Here is a 20,408-nt window from a genome sequence, read left to right on the forward strand (position 1 = left end):
GTAATTCAAATAATATATAGACTTATCAGGTGTTCTAAGATTCATACAACTTCCTACATTTAACCTGACCATGTTTCTCTTCCCTTTGCCTATCTTTAACAAGATAGAAGATACTATATTTTATGTTTTAGTTTCCTGGTATTAAGTACTACAGTCACCTATCATTATCTTACCAATTTTATACAAAACTCAAGTATGGAAGAAAGCTACATTATGTTATCCAAGAAATCTTACTCCCTTTTATTATTTCCTTTACTTCCACATGGCTCTCAGTATGTTGAATCACATTATTCAAAGGCTTATTAAGTGCCTGAATGAGAAAACACGCTGAACTATATTACAGAAGTTTCTTCTTGTACTATTTTATGGAAACTGGTTTTGCCAGTTTGTTTTTTGAGCTCAAGATACATTGTACATAATACAATGACTACATAATACATCCCGGGGCTGTGCCCAAAGTCCATACTGAAATCTGGCCATGATGTCTCAAGAGGTAAAACTGATCTCTGCCTTAAAAAACCAGCATTTCACTGGTGGGCTTCTGCAATTTATTTGCGGAAGGGTACTTTGCGTGCCTTGAGCTTCACAAACAAACATCCCTGACACACATTCCCCAGCGTCTCATGTGCTCTCTGATGCATCTCCAAACTCTTAAGTACACTGCGAGCCTGTAGACTGAGGGCAAATGAATCAAGGCCTTTAAAGGGTTCAGTAACAGGACATAGTGTCTTCATTTCCAACTAAACTGCTACTATATAAACACAAGAAGTGCATAAAGGTCTTCTGAAGTCCGTGTGAAATCTTGCGACTGTTTTGTACTGATAACTTAGTTCAGAAAGCCCTCCAATGCTCTTTGTATCCATCATGCTAACTCTATTGTGCCTACCTGTTCCCTGTCTTGGGTACCTAGCAAGGCTCCCTTCCTAAAACAACTTCAGAGAAGGTCAAAGAACCTGCTTATTTTATCGTACAGGCAACTCCCAATTTACATGGCAATTACATTCCACGGCACCATGTGTTTAAGTGAAATCGCATATATCTGAAACACCATTGAAAAAGCCCCCATTCTGTCTCCGCCCCTGTCCTATTCTGCCCCTTTTGTGATGTTTTTGTGATGTTTTTGGGTCACTTCTGGGTTCAGTTGCACAAATATCTGACGCACCTAAAACAATTGCTGCTTGTACACACCATCCTTAAATTCCTGAGGGCTGGAATCTGTTGTGGAGAAAGAAATTCTCAAATTATTTTGAGATTTAGGTGGCAGGATAGATAAATGGTGACCTCTCTAGAATGAGGAGAGTTTTTATAGAGAAGATCCAGGTTGTGAAAATTAATGACTTGCCCAAAACTATCTAATTGTTAACTCCAATCTCAAGTGTCCTCTGTCCAAGGCCAGCATTCGACTATTGGGCAGCACTGCCTTCACACTACTGCCTGAAGCCACTGCACATGGCCTGCTTCACTTAAAAAACACTCCTATGAATATACAGCCAGATCTTACACAAGTTTACTTGGAAATGCTCTCAACTTTGTTGAAACTTCATACAAAGAAAGCGCGCCACCTTTCAGCGGCAAAACTAGGCTTTATTTCACCTGGATCAAAGACCCAGTTTGGCGCCACCCCACACATTTCAAATACATACAGTGGGGAGCCTCAATGGTGCCCCTCTGAAACCTTCACCCGGGGCAAAAAAAACCCCAGCTAGCTCTGTACAGGAGCATCCTGGTTGCAGAAGTGCCCATTAACAGGAACTGCTGTGTTATCCCGTGTTTTGTAGGACATGTGGACTCTGCAGCTGCTTCAGTTTTGCTGTGATTGCTTAGTGTTGCTTGGGTGAATCAGGCACACTAGTGCAGCCCCCCAGAGCCCAGACAACAACCCCCTACAGACACATCCTAAGACTTATCACACCTTGGGAACACACGGCCTAAGATGCCACACAAAATGTGGGCAACGGAAAGCACTCTTTGAAACAAGCAGGGTTTTACGAAGCCTTTAGAGAACGGTTGTGCCTGGCTCTCTCTCATCCCTGCTCCTAGCCAAGTGGTCACATGGGCACCAAGACTGCCAGAAGCGGGGAGAACTCATGACAGCATTACAAGGAAATCAGCGCAGGGCTGAGGAAGAGAGCCAAGTTGTGTGCTGCCGCCATGGCCAGCTTCCAAAAGAGATCAAAGTTGTGCCCTTTGCCTCTTGATGTAAACCGTGCTACTACTCCTTCTTCCCAGGCCAATCGTTGTCCAGCTGCCCCTGCGAGAGGGACCAATCCCGTTTAGGGAGGAGGAGAAGGGGCGGGGTCGCTTCTCGAGGGCTCACCTGCACCTGCTTCCTTGTTGACTGAGCATCAGGTGCACCGCTCAGACCTTTCGAGGAAAGTGAGTCGGGCGGGTGGGATTCCCTCGCCACGAAAAGCGCGAGAGAGAGAGAGAGAGCTGGCTCCCTTACAGCGCGGCCGCTCTTTCCCAAGCGCCCCCCACCCCCCAGCTGCTCGCGGTCGTCCCTAGAGACGGCTAGCTGAAAGGCCGGCTTCCGACGGCGGATTGTTCTTCACCTGCGAAAGTTGGCGCTCCCTTTTGGAGCGGGCGGGCGCCGGAAGGAGGCCAAGTTCCCTGGCTCGCTCGCTCGCTCGCTCTCAAGAGTCAGCCTGTTGCTGCGGCAGCGAGTAGTTCCCTCGGAGAAGGAAGCCCAGGTAACGACGCTCTCGGCGAGAGGATGGACTGACTCCCTCCAGCACCGCGCCTGCTCTCAGGAGGAAGAAGAAAAAGAAGAAGAAGAGACGCTCCTCCGGCGCACAGGTGAGAGCCCACGAGAACGCGCCTTCGCTCGCTTTCTCCTCAGCCGGCAGGTGCTCTCTTCAACAGGTGCCCGGCAAGAGCCCTCTCCGCCTGCGTCTCGCGCGCTCCCGACCTGGAGGGGTGGGGTGGGGGTGGGAATCTGCCCAGAGGCGCCCACCTGTCGCGCAGGCTAAGGGCGCGCGCGCTGCTCACCTTGCACGAGCGCACCTTGCATGCAGCATGAAAGGCAAGGGGGAGGGGCGCGCCTGAGAGGCAGGCGGGCGGGAGGGGGGCTTCCTCAGCCTGGTCAGGGGGAGGGGGAGCAGCAGGCAAAAGATGCTGCGTGGGCGGGCGCGGAGCTGGGCTGCCACCTCCTTCTTGTCAGCTGCCCTAAGTGTGGACGCAAGGGCGCTTCAGCGTGGCTGAGGCGGAGCAATTGGGGATTTTCTTGCCTTCGCACGGTGAGTTGCGTGGGACTTATTCCCCAAAAAGTGTGCATGGGATTCTATCTATCTGTCTGTCTGTCTGTCTATCTGGTTTATAGATTTATTACAGTGGTACCTCAGGTTACAGACGCTTCAGGTTACAGGCTCCGCTAACCCAGAAATAGTGCTTCAGGTTAAGAACTTTGCTTCAGGATGAGAACAGAAATCGTGCTGCGGCGGCGCGGCAGCAGCAGGAGGCCCCCATTAGCTAAAGTGGTGCTTCAGGTTAAGAACAGTTTCAGGTTAAGTACGGACCTCCAGAACGAATTAAGTACTTAACCCGAGGTACCACTGTACTATTTACAGATTTATTACCTTTATCTTCCAAGGATCTCAAGGTGGTGTACATGGTTCTCCCTCCTCATTTCATCCTCACAAAAACCCCTGTGAGGTGAGGCTAAGGGATGGTGACTGGCCCCAAGGTCACCCAGTGAGCTTCATGGCTGAGTGGGGATTTGAACTCTGGCCTCCCAAGTGATAGTCCAGCACTCTTAATTTATTCCTGCATTGCAGGGGGTTGGACTAGATGACCCCTTGGGTCCCTTCCAGCCCTTGCGGTTCTACGATTCAATCCCAAAGACACGTGCCGTGAACTAACAGTGCCGTCCTGTACATGTTTGCTCTGAGGAAAGCCCTGTTGATTTCAGTGGGACTTGTTGCTAGCTAAGTGTGTACAAGATTGCAGTCCAAGGCTGCAATCCTGGGTCATATACTTGGCGGCAAGCCCCACTGAAGACATCTGGGCTTTCTTCTGATTAACGGTGCATGGGGTCAGTTTTATAATCCCGCTGAATGAACTTAACGGGAACTACGTCTGAGGGTCCCGGTACACTACTGTAATCTCTGAAGAGCTCTGAAATGGAGGGTTGCTATTTACACATGCACACACCCCTTCCCCCCCTTTCTGCATAATAGGCAGAAATCCAACAGGCTTTGTTTTTCCTCCAGTAGCTCTGGATTAAGTAACTGGTAAAGGACAATCCTAAAGAAGCATGTGTATAGCAGGCGATGCAGTTTGGGGATTATAGCTCTGCTATAAAAAAAAATCCCCAGTTTCACCCCACCTTTCAAATTAGCAAAATGTTGACAGCTAAGGGTTATCTAGCCATAAAAAATAACCCCAGTTATAAAGTGCATTTTTCTGCTGTGTCCTCAGTTGCACCTGCTGAGTTGTTTCCTTGCACAGTACAGGTGCAACTTGGGCCCTCCAGCTATGACTTGCAACAAGCTTAATTAACAAACGCAACAAAGAGCTGCTACCTCAGTATCCAAGTCCTGCTGGAAAGGGGGCCGCCACTATTAGATAAATGTTGCAATTAACCGTTCCAAAAAATAAAATAAAAAAAAGCTTAGTTTATCACTTTTACCTGCTGTTCGAAGGAACCTGCCTAATTCTGGTCTTTGCAGCAATTCAGTGAGTTGCATTCTGCTCGATGGATTCTACGTGTACAAAATATTACACGCTGTGGGTGAATTCCTGGCCCTAGTGCAACCAGTATGAATGTTCCATCATTCAACAGAGCAAGAATGTTTTTTTGCTTCACAAGCAAGCAGGAAACTTCTCAGAAATGAAAGCATGTTGAAGATTTAGGAGAGAGTTTCTAAAGTGCCTGGCCCTACCTGTCATGATCATCAGTTTATGATGACAAACCATAGCACTGTTTGTGTGATAAGGCTGCGCAAAATCTGAAAGCTCCCTTGTAGGAAGGAGCAAGGTTTGCCTTTCATTTCCTTATCAAGCTGAAGGAACACCACCAGTGAACTTTTACAGAAACATTCATAGCTGGCTTGTGCAGCTGCATGGAGAAGAACCACTTATGTAGTGACTCAGCCGATGTGTGCACAAAACAGAAAACCAGTGAGTTAAGTTTGCAGAACGGAAGGGGCATGCATGTGACTGTCTCCTCCTAGCAGTTCAACTCCCAGGGTGAAGTTGTTCTAGGAAATTAATCCTCAAACTCCATGTCACAGAGCCATGATAGCTAAATTGAACCTCCATGTTCAGAGACAGTGTACTATTATTTATTAACATCTCACCCTTTGTCATAAGATACCCCCAGGATGGGTATATATATATGTCTGACTTCCAGGTCCTGGGAGAGAGAGAAAAGGAGTAGCCATTACTATTGTGATTTTTTTGAATATTTCCTTAAGGTATCTGCCTGTCAATTATTGGAACTAGATGGACAACTGCATTTAAGTCTGATCAGACAGTAGGCCACAATTAGGGAGCAAATGAGATCTACAGTACATGTATCTGGTGTCTGTATGCCTTCAAGGAATGCATTAAAAGAAGTTCCGAAAGTGCAGAAAAATGAGCTATATTTGTGCCATGCATTCAAAGGGAATGGAGAAGAGAAGAAACAATCCCAACAAAACACTGATAATTGGGTATATCTGATTATGCAGATATGCTGAAACTAAATTATAGAATATATTTTTAATTCTGTCTCTTCTACTTTGAATCAAAATTTGCTCTGCACGCGAAGGCTAGGTATCAACTGGCTCACAATCCATCCTTATCCATGTTTACTTGGAAGTTGGGGTACTGAGTTCAGTGAAACTTATGCTGAACTGCAGTTTTCTGCTCACTCAGTTTGGGTGGTTTTGGCCTAAGACCAAATCATTTTGTTCCCATTGTTTGCTGTGAACAACATACCAATGCAAAATTCACAAACCTGAAAAGTTAACATTTCAATCCCACTTAGCAAATTTTTGTAAGCTGATGGTGCTAAACTTTGCTGCAAATGTTCAACTATAGCTGGACTTGTCAGGAGGTACTGCTGGATCAGAAACCCAGTGTACTGGAAATACCACAAGTCTCTGTTTAAATCTTCAAACCAAAGAAGCTTTTGATGAATTGTGCTAAGCAACTGAATTCTTGGTTGCTTAGCCAGTCTTGGAAAGGTTTAACTACTGCTAATGACTTCATTAGTACAAAAGAAGGTTATGCAGTGTGGAAAGGTTTTAACTCTCCAAAGCATTCTAGATGAATTAAAGTTTGCATAGTTTCCTCACCAATGTGCTTAGGAATGGACACAGTTCCTATCCTATGAAATCTATCAACAGTAGCAGGTTGAGAACAGCTGAGTCCCGCTCAATCTTCTGTCTGTATCAAGGAGTAAGTCCCATTAAATTCAGTGGAACTTACTTGTGAGAAGACATGTGTAGGCTGCTGAAGCAAAGATGATAAGACACTGACAAATTGTCTTAATGCAAAACGTTGCCCAGTTCTGTGGACATTAGACCTCTTGATTTTCAAGACCATTAGCTTGCACTTTGCCATTAATAAACTGCAACCAGTGAACATTAGACCAAGAAGCAGAGTTCAAAAACATCGTAAGCAAAACCTAAGAAGTGGCCTACTGAGTGAGACCAAAGGACCTTCTAGTCCCACATCCTATTTTCAGAGTGGCCAATTAGATGCCTATGGGGAACTCACAAGCAGGACACAAGCTTAACAGCATTTGTGGTACCCAACACACTGTCTTTCATAGTGGTGGTACACACATCCTCAATAAGCCTTTGAGAGCCTTATCCTCCATTATCTGTCGAATTCCCTTCTAAAACCATCCAAGTTTGTGGCCATTACTACATATAGTAGTAGAGAATTACAATAAGCCCGCAACTTTATGTGCATTTAACTTGGGCACATTCAGCTTTATGTGTTGTTGTCGTTTAGTCATGTCCGACTCTTCGTGACCCCATGGACCAGAGCACGCCAGGCACTCCTGTCTTCCACTGCCTCCCACAGTTTAGTCAAACTCATGCTGGTAGCTTCTAGAACACTGTCCAACCATCTCGTCCTTTGTCGTCCCCTTCTCCTTGTGCCCTCCATCTTTCCCAACATCAGGGTCTTTTCCAGGGAGTCTTCTCTTCTCATGAGGTGGCCAAAGTATTGGAGCCTCAGCTTCACGATTTGTCTTTATGTACTTCACAATAAATAAATTTAATGGAGCGGAAAGGGGGTGGACATCCAGGAAGACATTGGTAATCTCACCTGCCATTGCACCCAAAGTGCTTTGACTGTGTGTGATTCTGGCTTTAGGCACGATCCCCAAAACAGAACACCCACTTAAGTTACAGGCTTACTGTACATTATTTAGCTATGTACTGTGTGATTCATTTCTGTTGCCCATCTTGAATCTTCCAAGAGCTTCATTGCATGACCCCAGGCTCTAGTACAGGAACAGATAACTTGGAGCCTTCAAACAGTACATAATTGTCATTTTAAAAAATAATAATTAAATGACCATTCCTAAGGATCCATGCAGAAAGGTTTCCTAAATTTCTAAAAGTAAAAAAGTATACACACGCACACACATATTCTTGTATGGACTACTCCTTCAAGACCCCCTGTTGTGATTATGGAATGCCAGAAGGTACTTGTGATATCTCCAAGTGTGTATTTTTTTTTAAAAAAGGCCACACCCACTGATACTTTGGCCACACCCACTTTTGCATGCAATCCTCAGAAGGTTGGCCATCGGTAAATGCAGCCATTGGGCTGAAAAAAATGCTTGCTGCGCCTTTTCTAGTATGAGGAGGGAGAAAATACCTCTAAATCACTTTCTTTACACGATGCATCTCTCTTTTTTACATCTGAGTTAGGCAGTTTCATTTCAATTCCCTTCCTAATGATCTTAGTAGACATGGGTTTTGATTTTTTTCACAGTTGCACACATGGAGTTGACATTTTCACTGACCTATTAACTATGATTCCTAAGATCTCTTTTCCAGATAGTCACTGTCAGATCAGACACCACTGGCATATATGAAGTTTGGGGTGTTGTTGTTGTTTCTGACCCAATGTGCATCGCTTTATATTTGCTTCCATTGAGTCATATTTGGCATTTTAATGCCTATTCTCCCAATTCGGGAAAGTTTTGTTTGCAACTCTTCTCAAACCCTTTTTGTTTTAGCCATCCTCAACAGTTGTGTGCTATCAGCAGACTTGGACGTCTCAGTACGTTCTCCTAACTTCATATCATTTATGAAGTGACACAGTACAGATCCTTGAGGGATTCCACTTCTTACATCCCTCCCATTTGAGAACGGTCCATTCATTCCAACTCTCTGCTTCCTGTTCTTGGACCAGTTACTGATCCATGACCTGTCTCCTTATTCCATGACTTCTAGTTTGCACGGGAGTCTTTGGCGAGGGACTTTATTGAAAGTTTTTTGAAATTTAAGTACATAATGTCTACTGAATCCCGCCTATATTCTCAATTCAGACATCTCAGAAATGCAGTCGCCCTCCCACTGGTCCTTTGGACACTTTTTTGAAAACTTATTTACCCTGGAGTTGGTTGAGAACATTGAGAATTCACTCTTCCTCACTGGACCGTATATAATTTTGATATTTTATGGCTGCTTCTGGTTTAAGATATTATTTTGGCCCACTCTGGGATTCTTAATAAGAAGCAGGCCAAAAGTCTTCAAATAACTGTTTGTTGACACTCTCAAAGAACTGAGAGACAACTTGAAGCAGCAATGCTGGTGGTTCTTCTGTATATAATATAAATATAATAAATAATAAAATACATATTTATTAGCAGGAGATTTGGTTAGTGTGATGACGACATTTTTCACAAGCTTGTTTCTTTGGGGTTTTTATTTATTCGTTAACTCTCCTCCTGGGCAGAAAACAGGAGTGCTTTTCTTCCTTTTGGCATCCTGCATGAGGGCTGCTGCAAAGTGTTTTACCTGGTTGGCTCTGCATCCTAGCACATTTAGGGGTGCTACATATTTGGAAAACTGTTTTATGTGTTTTTGTTTTGTTAATAGGTTTACAAGGAAATGATTATAAATCTTCACTTCATACCGTTGGACTGAAAGGGCTGGGGTACCTGGGAGCCCAACAGTAACTGGAGGGCCATATCAGTCCCCACCAGGGCCATTGGTGGTGGGAGATCCATTCCAACATCACCAGGAGGGCCCAGCTCCCACATTCCTAACATAGTGCTTTCATCAGCCCCATTTTGCCCCCAAGCTGGGCACTTCCTATTTATGCAGTGGTATCTCTGTTGCGTTGTGGGTTAAACCACAGAGCCTAGGACTTGCCGATCGGAAGGTTGGCGGTTCGAATCCCCACGACGGGGTGAGCTCCCATTGCTTGGTCCCTTTTCCTGCCAACCTAGCAGTTTGAAAGCACACCAGTGCAAGTAAATAAATAGGTACTGCTCCAGCGGGAAGGTAAACTGTGTTTCTGTGCACTGCTCTGGTTTGCCAGAAGCAGCTTAGTCATGATGGCCACATGACCTGGAAGCTGTACGCCAGCTCCCCCAATAAAGCGAGATGAATGCCGCAACCCCAGAGTCAGCCACGACTGGACCTAATGCTCAGGGGTCCCTTTACCTTTACCTATCTCCCTCTTGCTTGGAGGGGAAGGGTTATATCAATGTTAGTCCTACTCCGGGTAGAATTATAGAACTGTAGAGTTTGAAGGGACCACAAGGATCATCTAGTCCAACTCCTTGCAGTGCAGGCATCTTTCGCCCACAACCCTGAGATTAAGTCTCAGGCTCAAAGGAGCTATCCTTCAGGACCTCTATGAACCAAAACGTTTTTGGCGCAGCCTTTGTGGGGGGGGGGGGAGGAAAGCCCAGGCCTCAAGAAAGCCCTGGCGTCACAATTTGGAAGCGAGTAAATAATAAAATAAGATGGAAGTGGAGTCTCTGCGTATGGTTACGATGACCCTCTTAGACAGTTCCTCCAGCGGAGCCTACTAATTGCGCTCTGTGCGCCCGATGTCTCCCGCACCCCCTTAAATGTCTCCTTCCTACCGCGGACCCCAAGTCGGTGAGGGCTCCAGTTCCTGCCACTAAACAAGCCTCCCTCCTCTCTGTCCCCCCCTCCAGGCCACCGGCCCCGAGTGCAGCGCATCGCCCAGGACCCCCTGACCGGGAAGAGGCGCGCGGGCGCCTCCTGCCCTCCGGAAGATGGCCGAAAGCGCCGGCACGGCCGCCCCCTCGACGGGGCCCGCGGCCAAAGGCGGCTCCTCGGGCGCCTGGTGGAAATCGCTGACCAGCAGGAAAAAGCCCAAGGAATCGCCAGCGGCTGCGTGGCCTCCTCGGCAGGTGCCTGAGCCCTCGGAGATGCTCCCCGCCGCGCCCAGCCCCTCGGACTCTCAAGAGAACCAGCAGCCCAACTCGGGCAGCCGCCGGAACCTTAAGATCTCCCGCTCGGGCCGCTTCAAAGAGAAGCGGAAAGTGCGCGCCACGCTGCTGGCGGACAGTCCCCAGCAGCTCTTCGAAGGGGCGCCGGGAGCCGCAGCCGGGAACCCCGCCCCGGCGCGCCCCGCCGAAGAGACGCCGTGCCAGTGACCACGCCTCCCCGCCTGCCCCTGCCAGGCCTAGAGGAGGAGCTGCCTGTCTGATTTTGGGGAAAGGCGGCCTGGTTGCCGCCTCGTCTCCGGCCCAGGGGAGGAGCGTGTGTGCGCGCGCTCTGCTCGAGGAACTTGCGCGCGAGTTTGCAAAGCCTCTTTCGCCCTCGCCGAGGGGACAGATGATGGCGAGGCGTCCGCCTTAGTCGACCACGGGGGTCTCCTGTTTCACGGGGAGGGCCGCAGATCTCTGGAACAAGAGGAATATGCAATAAGGAAGAGACCCGCTGAAGTTCAGCTGCCCTTTGCGGTCATGAAATTAAAGTGTGTTCAGCGGGCAGTGTCCCCAACGAAATCGTCATTGTGGTTTATTTCACACCCACCACCACTTTTTGCAGAGAACCGCCAGTGCGCAATATGCTGCTGTATAGAATAATGATGATGATGATGATGGAGAATAAAAATTCTAGCGTGCAGCCCCAACTTAGTCCTATGTTCAGGTATTGCAGTAGATGTCCCCAATCGGAAACAAACACACAAACATGGTAAATAGCCCACTGGTGACCTATATCAATGTGCAGCCTTGATAAAACTTACTGCTGCTCTGGGTCAGATGAAGATGTCTTGCTGTTGCCCAAACAACACTGGAGATCCATTAAGCAAGTACAGTACAGTAATGTCAGTTTTCCCTGAAGATGCCAGGAGGGACGAGTTGGAGTGGCAGAGAGACCTGGTGCTGATAAAGTCAAGTGGAACATCTGTATATATATTTTTAAAAGGCACACCAAAATGCTGAGGTTTAAAATAAGTTGAGGGGGTTCCTGGGTGCCTTGTTTATGAGATTTCAGAACACATGTTAAAAACCTGTTTTTGAAGGTGACCTGCAATAGAGACCCCAGTTGTCTGCTCTTGCAAGTCACTGTCATGCAAATGGATTCAGAATCCCAATCTCCTGCACTAGCTGCTCCTGAGAAACAAAATTAAAAATGGAAATGTGGAATTTCATAATTTTATCCATTTTCAGCTGCTCCTGCAATAAAAGAGGCCATGCTATAAATTTTCACAAAGAACTAATTACTACAGTCCCAAATGAATAACTTCATTTTAATAAAAAGACACAGGGAAAAAACAATCTATGGTTCACTTCCTTTATGCCAAGGAGGCTTTTTGTTAGTCTAGTATGCTTTTAATAGCCTCCTTTTGGGAAGAGAGGGAGTTGGAAATGTTCCATCTTATCTTATTTCAAGGCCAAAACCTTCTAGTGGCACCTGGAGATTCTTAACAATTGTATTCCTGTTGGTAGAAATGTCAGTAAACGAATCTGTCTGCTATTCAGTGGATTATAAAGGGAAGGGAGGGAGGTTATAGTTGGGGAAGTACTACACCTCTTGCTCCCAAATTTATTCTCTACAAAGAAGCAGAAAAAGGAAACAACATTTCATTTTGTTTCTGGTAATTAGAAGCAGCTGCTTCAACTGGAACGCAATAAGGGAGTAATATTTGTCATTCTCGTTGTTAAGAGACGAACATGATACATTTTAGTACTATGGTTCTCAAGTAACTGATACCTCCTCTGGAGAAGCTGAACAAAAGGGACCCAGCCTAAATACCTCTGGGTAAAAGGACTGCTGGAGGAGAACAGAGCTGGGCTGTCTGCTCAATGCAGTGCCAATAACCCTTCAGCTCAAAATCCCCCAATGCCTCCTGGTGCCAGACCATAGGAGACTGACAGAAATATCTCCAGGAGTTTCTCTAAGTTGAGATGGAAAGGTATATGTTACCTGTAGGGTAGGAAAGTGTGTGGCTTTGAGATTTTGATGGGAATTAAATAAAATAAAAATTCTTGAAATTTTATTTGGTAGAGCACTCTACTGGCACTGTGGTCTAAACCACTGAGCTTCTTGGGCTTGCCAGTCAGAAAGTTGGCAGTTCAAATCCCCGTGACGGAGTGAGCTCCCATTGCTCTGTCCCAGTTCCTGCCAACCTAGCAATTCAAAAGCACCCCGGTGTTAGTAGATAAATAGGTACCACTGCAGCAGGAAGGTAAACAGTGTTTCTGTGCACTCTGGTTTCCTTCATGGTGTTCCATTGTGCCAGAAGTGGTTTAGTCATGCTGGCCACATGATCTGGAAAGCTGTCTGTGGACAAACACTGGTTCCCTCGGCCCAAAAGTGAGATGAGCGCCGCAACCCCATAGTCGTCTTTGACTGGACTTAACCATCCAGGGGTCCTTTACCTTTTGTTTTTACCTTTTATGTGAACTACATATTAACTGGACACCTGCAATTTAAAATTTGGAGACCCAACTTTTTTTAAAACAAGTAAGACCCACTTTCTGTTTCACAGCTGTAGTGTGGCTGCTTTCAAATAATTCTTGCTGTGTCAATGCTCGCCACAGAACTGTTATAGGTGTGCTAGTGTGTTGGAAAGTCTCCGTGCCAGACATGCTGCCGTGGAGACAATAGCACAAATCCTCGTATGTTTTCTGGCATTGCCTTGGATGTGTTTGGAGGAAGCAGGCGTGCTTTTTGTAGGCCTGTGTCTTATAGGTTTCAATTCAACATGCTTCTCAATACACACCCTTGGTAATTCTTCATGAAGGCTCCAGCCAGCCTGTATGTAGAACAGGAGTGAGGAACCTTTCTCAGCCTAAGGGCCGCATTCCCTCTTGTGGAACCTTCCAGGGGCCACCCACCAGTGAAGGTTGTGCCGTGCCATGATGCCATACATACTTATCATTGAATTCAGCGGGACTTACTTCTGACTGCGTTGTTAGCATTCTCCCTTTTAAGTCGGGGGTAAAAAATCCTTTTTCTGCAGCAGGAAAACAAAAGCACCATTTAATATAAGCTGTGATACCCACTCTCCCACAGTATTTTAGTTCATTATTTTAAAATGTCAGAAATATCCATCCTTGGAGACTCTAGAGATGCCTTTTAGATCCTGTTAATCCAATTTGGGCAGTAATGCAAATGCTATCCAGTCCTTTGTTGTATTTATTTATTTATTACATATTTAAAGGGGGGAAAGAGAACGGTGGCTATTTATTACATTTCATCCTTTGGAAAATTAAACTCTAAATAGGAAGTATCCCTAGAAAATAACTAGTTCTAATTCTTTCAAAGAAAGAAGCTTCTGATATAAGCAAAACCGCCAGCATACGATGAGAAGAAGAAGAAAAAGTCTCGCTGGCACCATTTCTAGTGCAATTGCCCAAAGGGAGACAGGATTCAGTTTGAGCTGAGGCTCAGGTTGATGCCCACAGCTGCTCCGAAGGATAGGACATCCTTACACACTTGCAATCTAACCCAAATAACAAGCTGCATAGCCAGCTCTTCTGAAGCCGTTGCAGGTGGGTTTGTCAGCGACTGTGCAAATGCAGGTAAGGCGTGATGCTTGTGAATGAATTTGTATTCAGCCATTTTAATGAATGAATTGGTGTTAAGCTCTTCGTTAATATATTGAAAGCAGACACATGCCACCGCCCCGCCCCCGGCCTCCTTTGGAGGAAGTTGTATTTCCAACACAACTAGAAGCGAACGTCGCTAAGGACTGAGGTGTCGTGTAAGCTCTAAACAAATGAGAGTGGTCAATAACACTGAGCAAAGTATTTGGCATTTAAATCCTTTATTTATCTTCTCATAAAGTTATGCAACAGGAGGAAATTAGTGGAACAAAAAAACCACACATTTGTCGTAGGTGGAACGTAGACTTTAACCCCCTGTTCGCAACACACTTTCTGTGCAAACCAGGCTTTTGTGTGTCTAAGGGTCTTTCTGTTGTTTGTCTGACTGTTAAGCACACACAATGCTGCTGATATTGTGACATAAGACGTTGTTTCTGAATGTTTCTCGGAAGCCAAACTTTTCCTTGCTATGACTCACTCCCCCCTTGGCCATCTGCGAACACACCCTTTCGCCAATCTCGATCTGTTCCTTCACCAGAAAGAACACCTCCCTGTTGCCTAAATAAACCACAGCAGCTCCCAGTTCACTCTGCTTTCATTGAGTACTTAACAATGCATGAAAATGTACCAGCTTAACCAGCAAGCTTTTAAAGAAACAAGTTGCTGAAATTCTGTCCGGTAACTTGCAGGGGGTACTGGCTTAATTATGCCTAACTACCCTTCATGCTATGAACTGGTGCAGTGTTTCTGTAAAAAACAGAAAATACCTAGGGCAGGGGTGGGGCATCTTTTTCAGGCTAAGCACCTTATCCCTTTAAAGAAACAAAACAGCTCAGTCTTAGTGATCACAGCAAGCCTTCTCAGTAGGTCTTGCCCCAATGAGGCCGTTGCGAGGACCGAAGGTCTCCGCCTTCCCACTGCTCTCTAAGGCTCCTGCCCTAGTTCCTTTCCCAGCACCCTAAGGCTCTGTCATCTTGTCTCTTGTTGCTCCACCCTCTTCATTTCTCTGCATGTTCTGGGAGACCAGCGGGGAAGGGAATTGGTTGCAGCAGGAGGCGGAGACTCCCTGGCTTCTTCCGCAGCCTGCCTCGCCTTTGTCCCCTGGCTCCCCTCTTCTCCTGCATTTGAGTCTGGACTGCTCTCTGCCACAGCTTCTTCCTGCTCACTAAGCCCTGTTGCCTCTTCAGCTTCTGACACTTCCTCCTCCCAGTTTTTCCCCTCTGACCATGCATCGTCACCCCACCACCAATCCCCTGGCTCTGAGCTTTCTTCTCCTGGGGGTTCCCTTGGGGGTTCCCCTACCTGGTGCCTCCCACCACTTTTCTGCATCTAGCCAGTCCATGACACTTGCGAAGGGATGCATTCGGTTCCCCACTCCTGATTTAGGGCCCAGCAATTATTCTCCTAGACAGGAATTTCAGCAGTGAAAAAACAGGCATCATTGATGCAGCAGAACATGTTCATTTGGAAGTCAGTGTAACCCACTATGCAAGCCTGCAATGGTCCTTTAAGCCACGAGGAGGGAGACAGCTGTCCTGTCCTGGCTCAGATCCCTGAACTTCATACACACGACAGCGTTAGAATTAAAATGGTTATGGGTGTGCCCTTGCAAACATACATCAGTTTTGCCTTGAATAAGAAAGCCGGTTCAAATTGATGCTTTGATATGAAACACATCATGTGATGTTGGGTAAAACACATGCAGTCAGCCTGATCTAGGTCAAAAGACTAAAAGTTCTCTAAGCTGCCAGATGGAAATCAGAGGGAATTCAAATGTGTGCTATAACCTTCTCATAGGTCTGTATGAGAGCAAATGGTGGATCACTTGTTGGAAACACATGTGCAAAGCATGCTGCATAATACCCAGTTCCCATATGTAAAGAGCTTTTGTGGTGGTGCGTTTTCAAAGAAGGAATCCCTCCTTCTAAGTTGGCAGAGATTCCAGTTCACATTGTGACGCCAGCGGAGTAGTATAGTAATCAACACTATTTACATCATAATTCAATGAACATTTGTTATGTGGTTAATAAAGATACTTTAATACAAAATGTACTTGAGTGATATTCCTTGCTGAACTATATAACTTTTCTGTAAGCTTGGCAAGGCTAATTACAAAAATTCCCAGAGGGGTAACTATGTGAGCCTACTAGAGCAACAACAAAGAGTCTTGGGTTGTGGCACCTGAAAGAAGAACACATTTTATTAAGATATCAGCTTTCAGGGACTATAGTGCACTTCACTGGATGCATCTAATGAACTGCACTCTAGCCTATGAAAGAATAATATTTGTTAGACTTTTAGGTGCCACAGAACTATTCACTGCTGCCAACACAAGTTGAGAATTTAGACTTGAAGACCATAATGCCCTCCAGGCTTTATAGCAAGGACATTCCTAGGTACTTAAAAGGACTCAGGGCACATATCATAACCCTGGGGTCGGAATCCCCTTCTTTGGGGAATGAGGTTAAAAATTCGGAATCAGAAACAGAATTGTGTGCAGGGTCAACCCCAGAAACACTTCCACCAGACATGACTGAAGTGCCAGTTCCTCTCTGGCCCAAGGGTATCACATTGTTGCCCTCTGGCTTCCATCGCAGAATTCCCAGTACAACCAGAATCTATAGCACTCTCTTGGAGTAAATGGCTATTGGAACAATCTGAGGCACTTTTCAGTGAATGTGAAGCTTGCAAGCAGGACAAACCTGAAGCAACACCAGAGCTCTGCTTTCCTTTCCCTCAGGCTCAATGCCAGTAATGTGTCCACATCTGTGATGGGATTTATTTATGCTTAATTTTTAAATATATATCCCCCCCCTTCTTGGGTTATGGTGGTAATTTAGTCGGGATTTCCCCCTTTAATTCTCCTTTTAAAAACAGCTTCGTGTAATAGACAACTGAAGAGATTCAGCTCATTAAAAAGATTGGAAGTAACACCAGGGAATTGCTAGGCCTAAGCATACTTGTTTAGTCTTGCTATGATTGCTGCTTCTTTTCTTAGAATAAAATCCTCATTATTTACCCCTGCCTCAGTTCTTGGACACAACACTTACATATAAAACAATGAACTATCGCAGAATTGTAAAATCACAGTTACAAAGTTATTGGAAAACAACAGGAGAGCAAATAGTGCAGAGGAATTAGTTGCCTCATAAATTCATATTTGCAGACGTACTATTTGTCTCCACCAAGTAGCTATGACAGTAGGCATTTCTGGGCCCATCTTACATCTCCAGTTCCAGTGATCACATTCTGAATTTATGTGTGCATAAGGCACTCATCTGGATCATTGTTTGTAGGATCTTGGCTAGAACAAAGGCATTCTCAGTGCTCTCTTGGACTTCCAAATAAGTCAGTGGGAATTTTGCCAATGCATTACGTGAGAGTTGTCATGAATTGAGTTAATGGCTGATTTGGGCCTTTGAACCCAGGATTCCTGGGTCACATGGACTGCCATATTAGGGGAGCAGTGGACAAAGACACACACCCGCACCCCAGGTTTTAGGAGGCCCACCAAATCCCACAATAATACACAGATTACAGCTTTTTATTTATCAGATTATTTTTTTAATTTACTAATGCAAAGAAATAAAACATTGTTGTAATATACAGTGGTACCTCGGGTTACAGACAATTCAGGTTACAGACACTTCAGGTTACAGACTCTGCTAACCCAGAAATAGTACCTCGGGTTAAGCACTTTATTTCAGGATGAGAAAAGAAATCGTGTGGCAGTGGCACGGCGGCGGCGGGAGGCCCCATTAGCTAAAGTGGTGCTTCAGGTTAAGAACAGTTTCAGGTTAAGAATGGACCTCCAGAACGAATTAAGTTCTTAACCCAAGGTACCACTGTAATTGTCATCAACCTACAGGACATCAGGGAGGAGGAAGTGGATCTTGATGAGGGATGTAACCAGGTCTGGGACACACCAGGGCATGCCAGAGATGGTGAAGGAGAAGTTGGTGTAGGAAGCACCCATGGGATGACAGAGGATGGTGAGGGGATGGGTGTCAGTGCACAGGAACCAGAGCAGCAGGGCCCATCACCAGAGGTAGAGGGGGCCCTGTCTCCACCGCAGGCTCTCTAGGACACGGTTTCCCAAACTTGGGATCTCCAGCTGTTTTTGGACTACAACTCCCATCATCCCTAGCTAGCAAGACCAGTGGTCAGGTGGGACTTGCTAGCTCTGGGAGGAAGTGTGTGATTCCTCTGCTGGAGTTGGCTTGGAACAGGTGAGGGTCATCTGGCTCATCAAGCCCAGATGCTGCAATCAGCATGCAAAGTATAAAAGGGCAGCAGAGATGAGGTGCTGTGTCTGCTCAACTTCCCATGTTGGTGGGACCATGGCTTGGATGGTCAAGGGAGCGCTTCAGGGCTGACCTCCAGGTGTCCTGACCCCCTGAATTGGCTGCAGAGGAGGGATCCTGACCTGATTGGACTCTGGACCCGTTGGCCTGCTGGACTGCATGCTAGCATCTACTATGGGATTGTGCACTCCAGTGGCACTTGCCACCAGGTACCCCATGGTTCAGGGCAATAATATGCTAACATAATGTTTATATGTCAATGAATGTTATGTATAAAGTTGCAGCTGTAATTTATATGCTTTCTGAAGCTATGCACTTCTTATTTATTGAAGAAATTTATTATATTTCATCTCCAATAAGGAGGCGTGTAATTGGATACCAGTTTATAAATTGGGGAACCCCCCCCCCCAAATGTATATGGCACTGGGGCTCACAACAAAGTTAATGTTACATATTAGATAGCTGATACATGGCCACAGAGGACTTGGGTACTTTTCAGAGCAAATACTTGCAAGAGAGAGAGATGGAGAGGCTAAAATATAGAGACATCATACTGGCCATGAATGATTATGAGAAGCAGGGTGGTGCGATGTTGCTTTTTGACCACATTGTTCTCAGTTGAAATTTGTGGCAAAGCAGTATCTTGGGAAGGCATGGGAATGATTCTAGAACTGCATACTCATATCCTCGGTTAGATTCAACTTTAATTACCGTATTTTATATTTGATAAAGGAAGCCCGAAACAAGCAGGAAAAAATGGACCAGGGTCATGCTATGCAGCTATTAAGAATGGGCAATGTCCATGCAATCATAAACACAAGCAATTATAAAGCAGTAAAATAAGTTCCACACCCCTGAGGTCAAATGAACTGATAATTTCTTGGGGTCACACCCTTCACGATGAATCACACCCTGCAAGGTCCTTCCCAATGGAGATTTGAAAGGTTGTTAGCTTTTAGGGATTTTCTTGTATTTTTTCAGATAACACCTTTGTGTTTGTGTGCATGCTGGTTCTAGTAAGTCTCCAAAGAACAGATTTCCCTATACGGTTACACTTTCGATGATATTTTATGGCACAGCCTTCACTTGGAGAATTTGATAATCAGCTTTCTAAGATTCTAATTCAGGGATTGCCAACAAGGTGCCCTCCACAAGTTTTGGGCTACAACTCGCATCATCCCTGACAGCACCGGATTTCAGGCAGCGTGGCCGGTTCTGCCGCACATGGCGCTGAGCTGAGCAAGCGCAAAATGTAGAAGACCCATAATTGAGAAGATCTATTTGGGGGTGCCAAATTTTGGGCTCGCACAGGGCGCCATATTTTGAATACCGAAGTCTGCCCCTTTGCCTGACCACTGGGCCTGCTGTCTAGGGATAATGGGAGTTGTAGTCCAACAACATCTAGGAACCCAAGGTTGAGAAAGGTTGCTCTAGCTTGCTCACCACACTTGGTTCTTGCTCTGCGCATGCTTAAACACTTGTTGTGACCATGCTATGAGTGATAGCACTAGATCACTGGTTTTCAGCTGGAGAGCTGGGACCCAGAACTGGTTCACAGTCGGCTCTAAGGTGGGTTTCAACAGCAGCACTATTGTCATACAAACAGATGTGTGTTTGAGTTAAAGGTAGGTCCCAGTTATGAGACAGCTGAAGACTACTTCTCTATTTGAATATGCAGGAAATCTTAATGTAAAGCCCAAATGGCACTGGTCTACAACTTTGCCTGGGTTTCTTTTTGCATTCCTGCTATTCCGGGCAATCAGTGTAGCGGAAGGTTTTAAATATGTAAAAATAATCCAAGTTTTGTTTTTCATCAAAGAGATAGCTTGCCTCGATTGTGCTTGTTTAGGGCAGCATCAAGGGACATATTCGCCCCATGCATGCAGAGGCCACATTCCAACTCAATGCACGAGGTAGCAGTGACATGCACGGCAAGCATGATTCTTCTGGCTGCTTGGCAAATTGAGATTGAAGCTTATTCGCAAGGTAATTTATGTTCCTAGGCAACATTTATGACAATTCTATAAAAGTTCCTCTGCAGGGATATCACGGCATTGCAAAAGTATTGCTATCATAAAGTAGGATGTTATCTGTTTCTGAAATACAATTAAGCT

The 20,408-nt window shown here is 45.6% G+C and overlaps 1 protein-coding gene across 2 annotated transcripts; it reads left to right on the top strand.

Annotated features, from left to right (window-relative positions):
- The first annotated feature begins 14 nt into the window (after nucleotides 1-14).
- On the top strand, nucleotides 15-11,716 carry PRR15 (proline rich 15). 2 transcript variants are annotated; one of them, XM_083468652.1, is made up of 2 exons: nucleotides 15-2,796; nucleotides 10,121-11,716. In XM_083468652.1, exon 2 carries the CDS (start codon nucleotides 10,202-10,204, stop codon nucleotides 10,583-10,585), a length of 384 nt encoding a protein of 127 aa, XP_083324778.1. In that variant the 5' UTR covers nucleotides 15-2,796; nucleotides 10,121-10,201; the 3' UTR covers nucleotides 10,586-11,716. The 2 variants fall into 2 exon arrangements, with proteins under 2 accessions (XP_083324778.1, XP_083324779.1); XM_083468653.1 differs by lacking the exon at nucleotides 15-2,796 and adding an exon at nucleotides 3,114-3,236.
- The last annotated feature ends 8,692 nt before the right edge of the window (nucleotides 11,717-20,408 follow it).

The sequence above is a fragment of the Podarcis liolepis genome, assembly GCF_965112155.1.
Source record: "Podarcis liolepis genome assembly, chromosome: 12".
NCBI classification, from domain to species: Eukaryota; Metazoa; Chordata; class Lepidosauria; order Squamata; family Lacertidae; genus Podarcis; species Podarcis liolepis.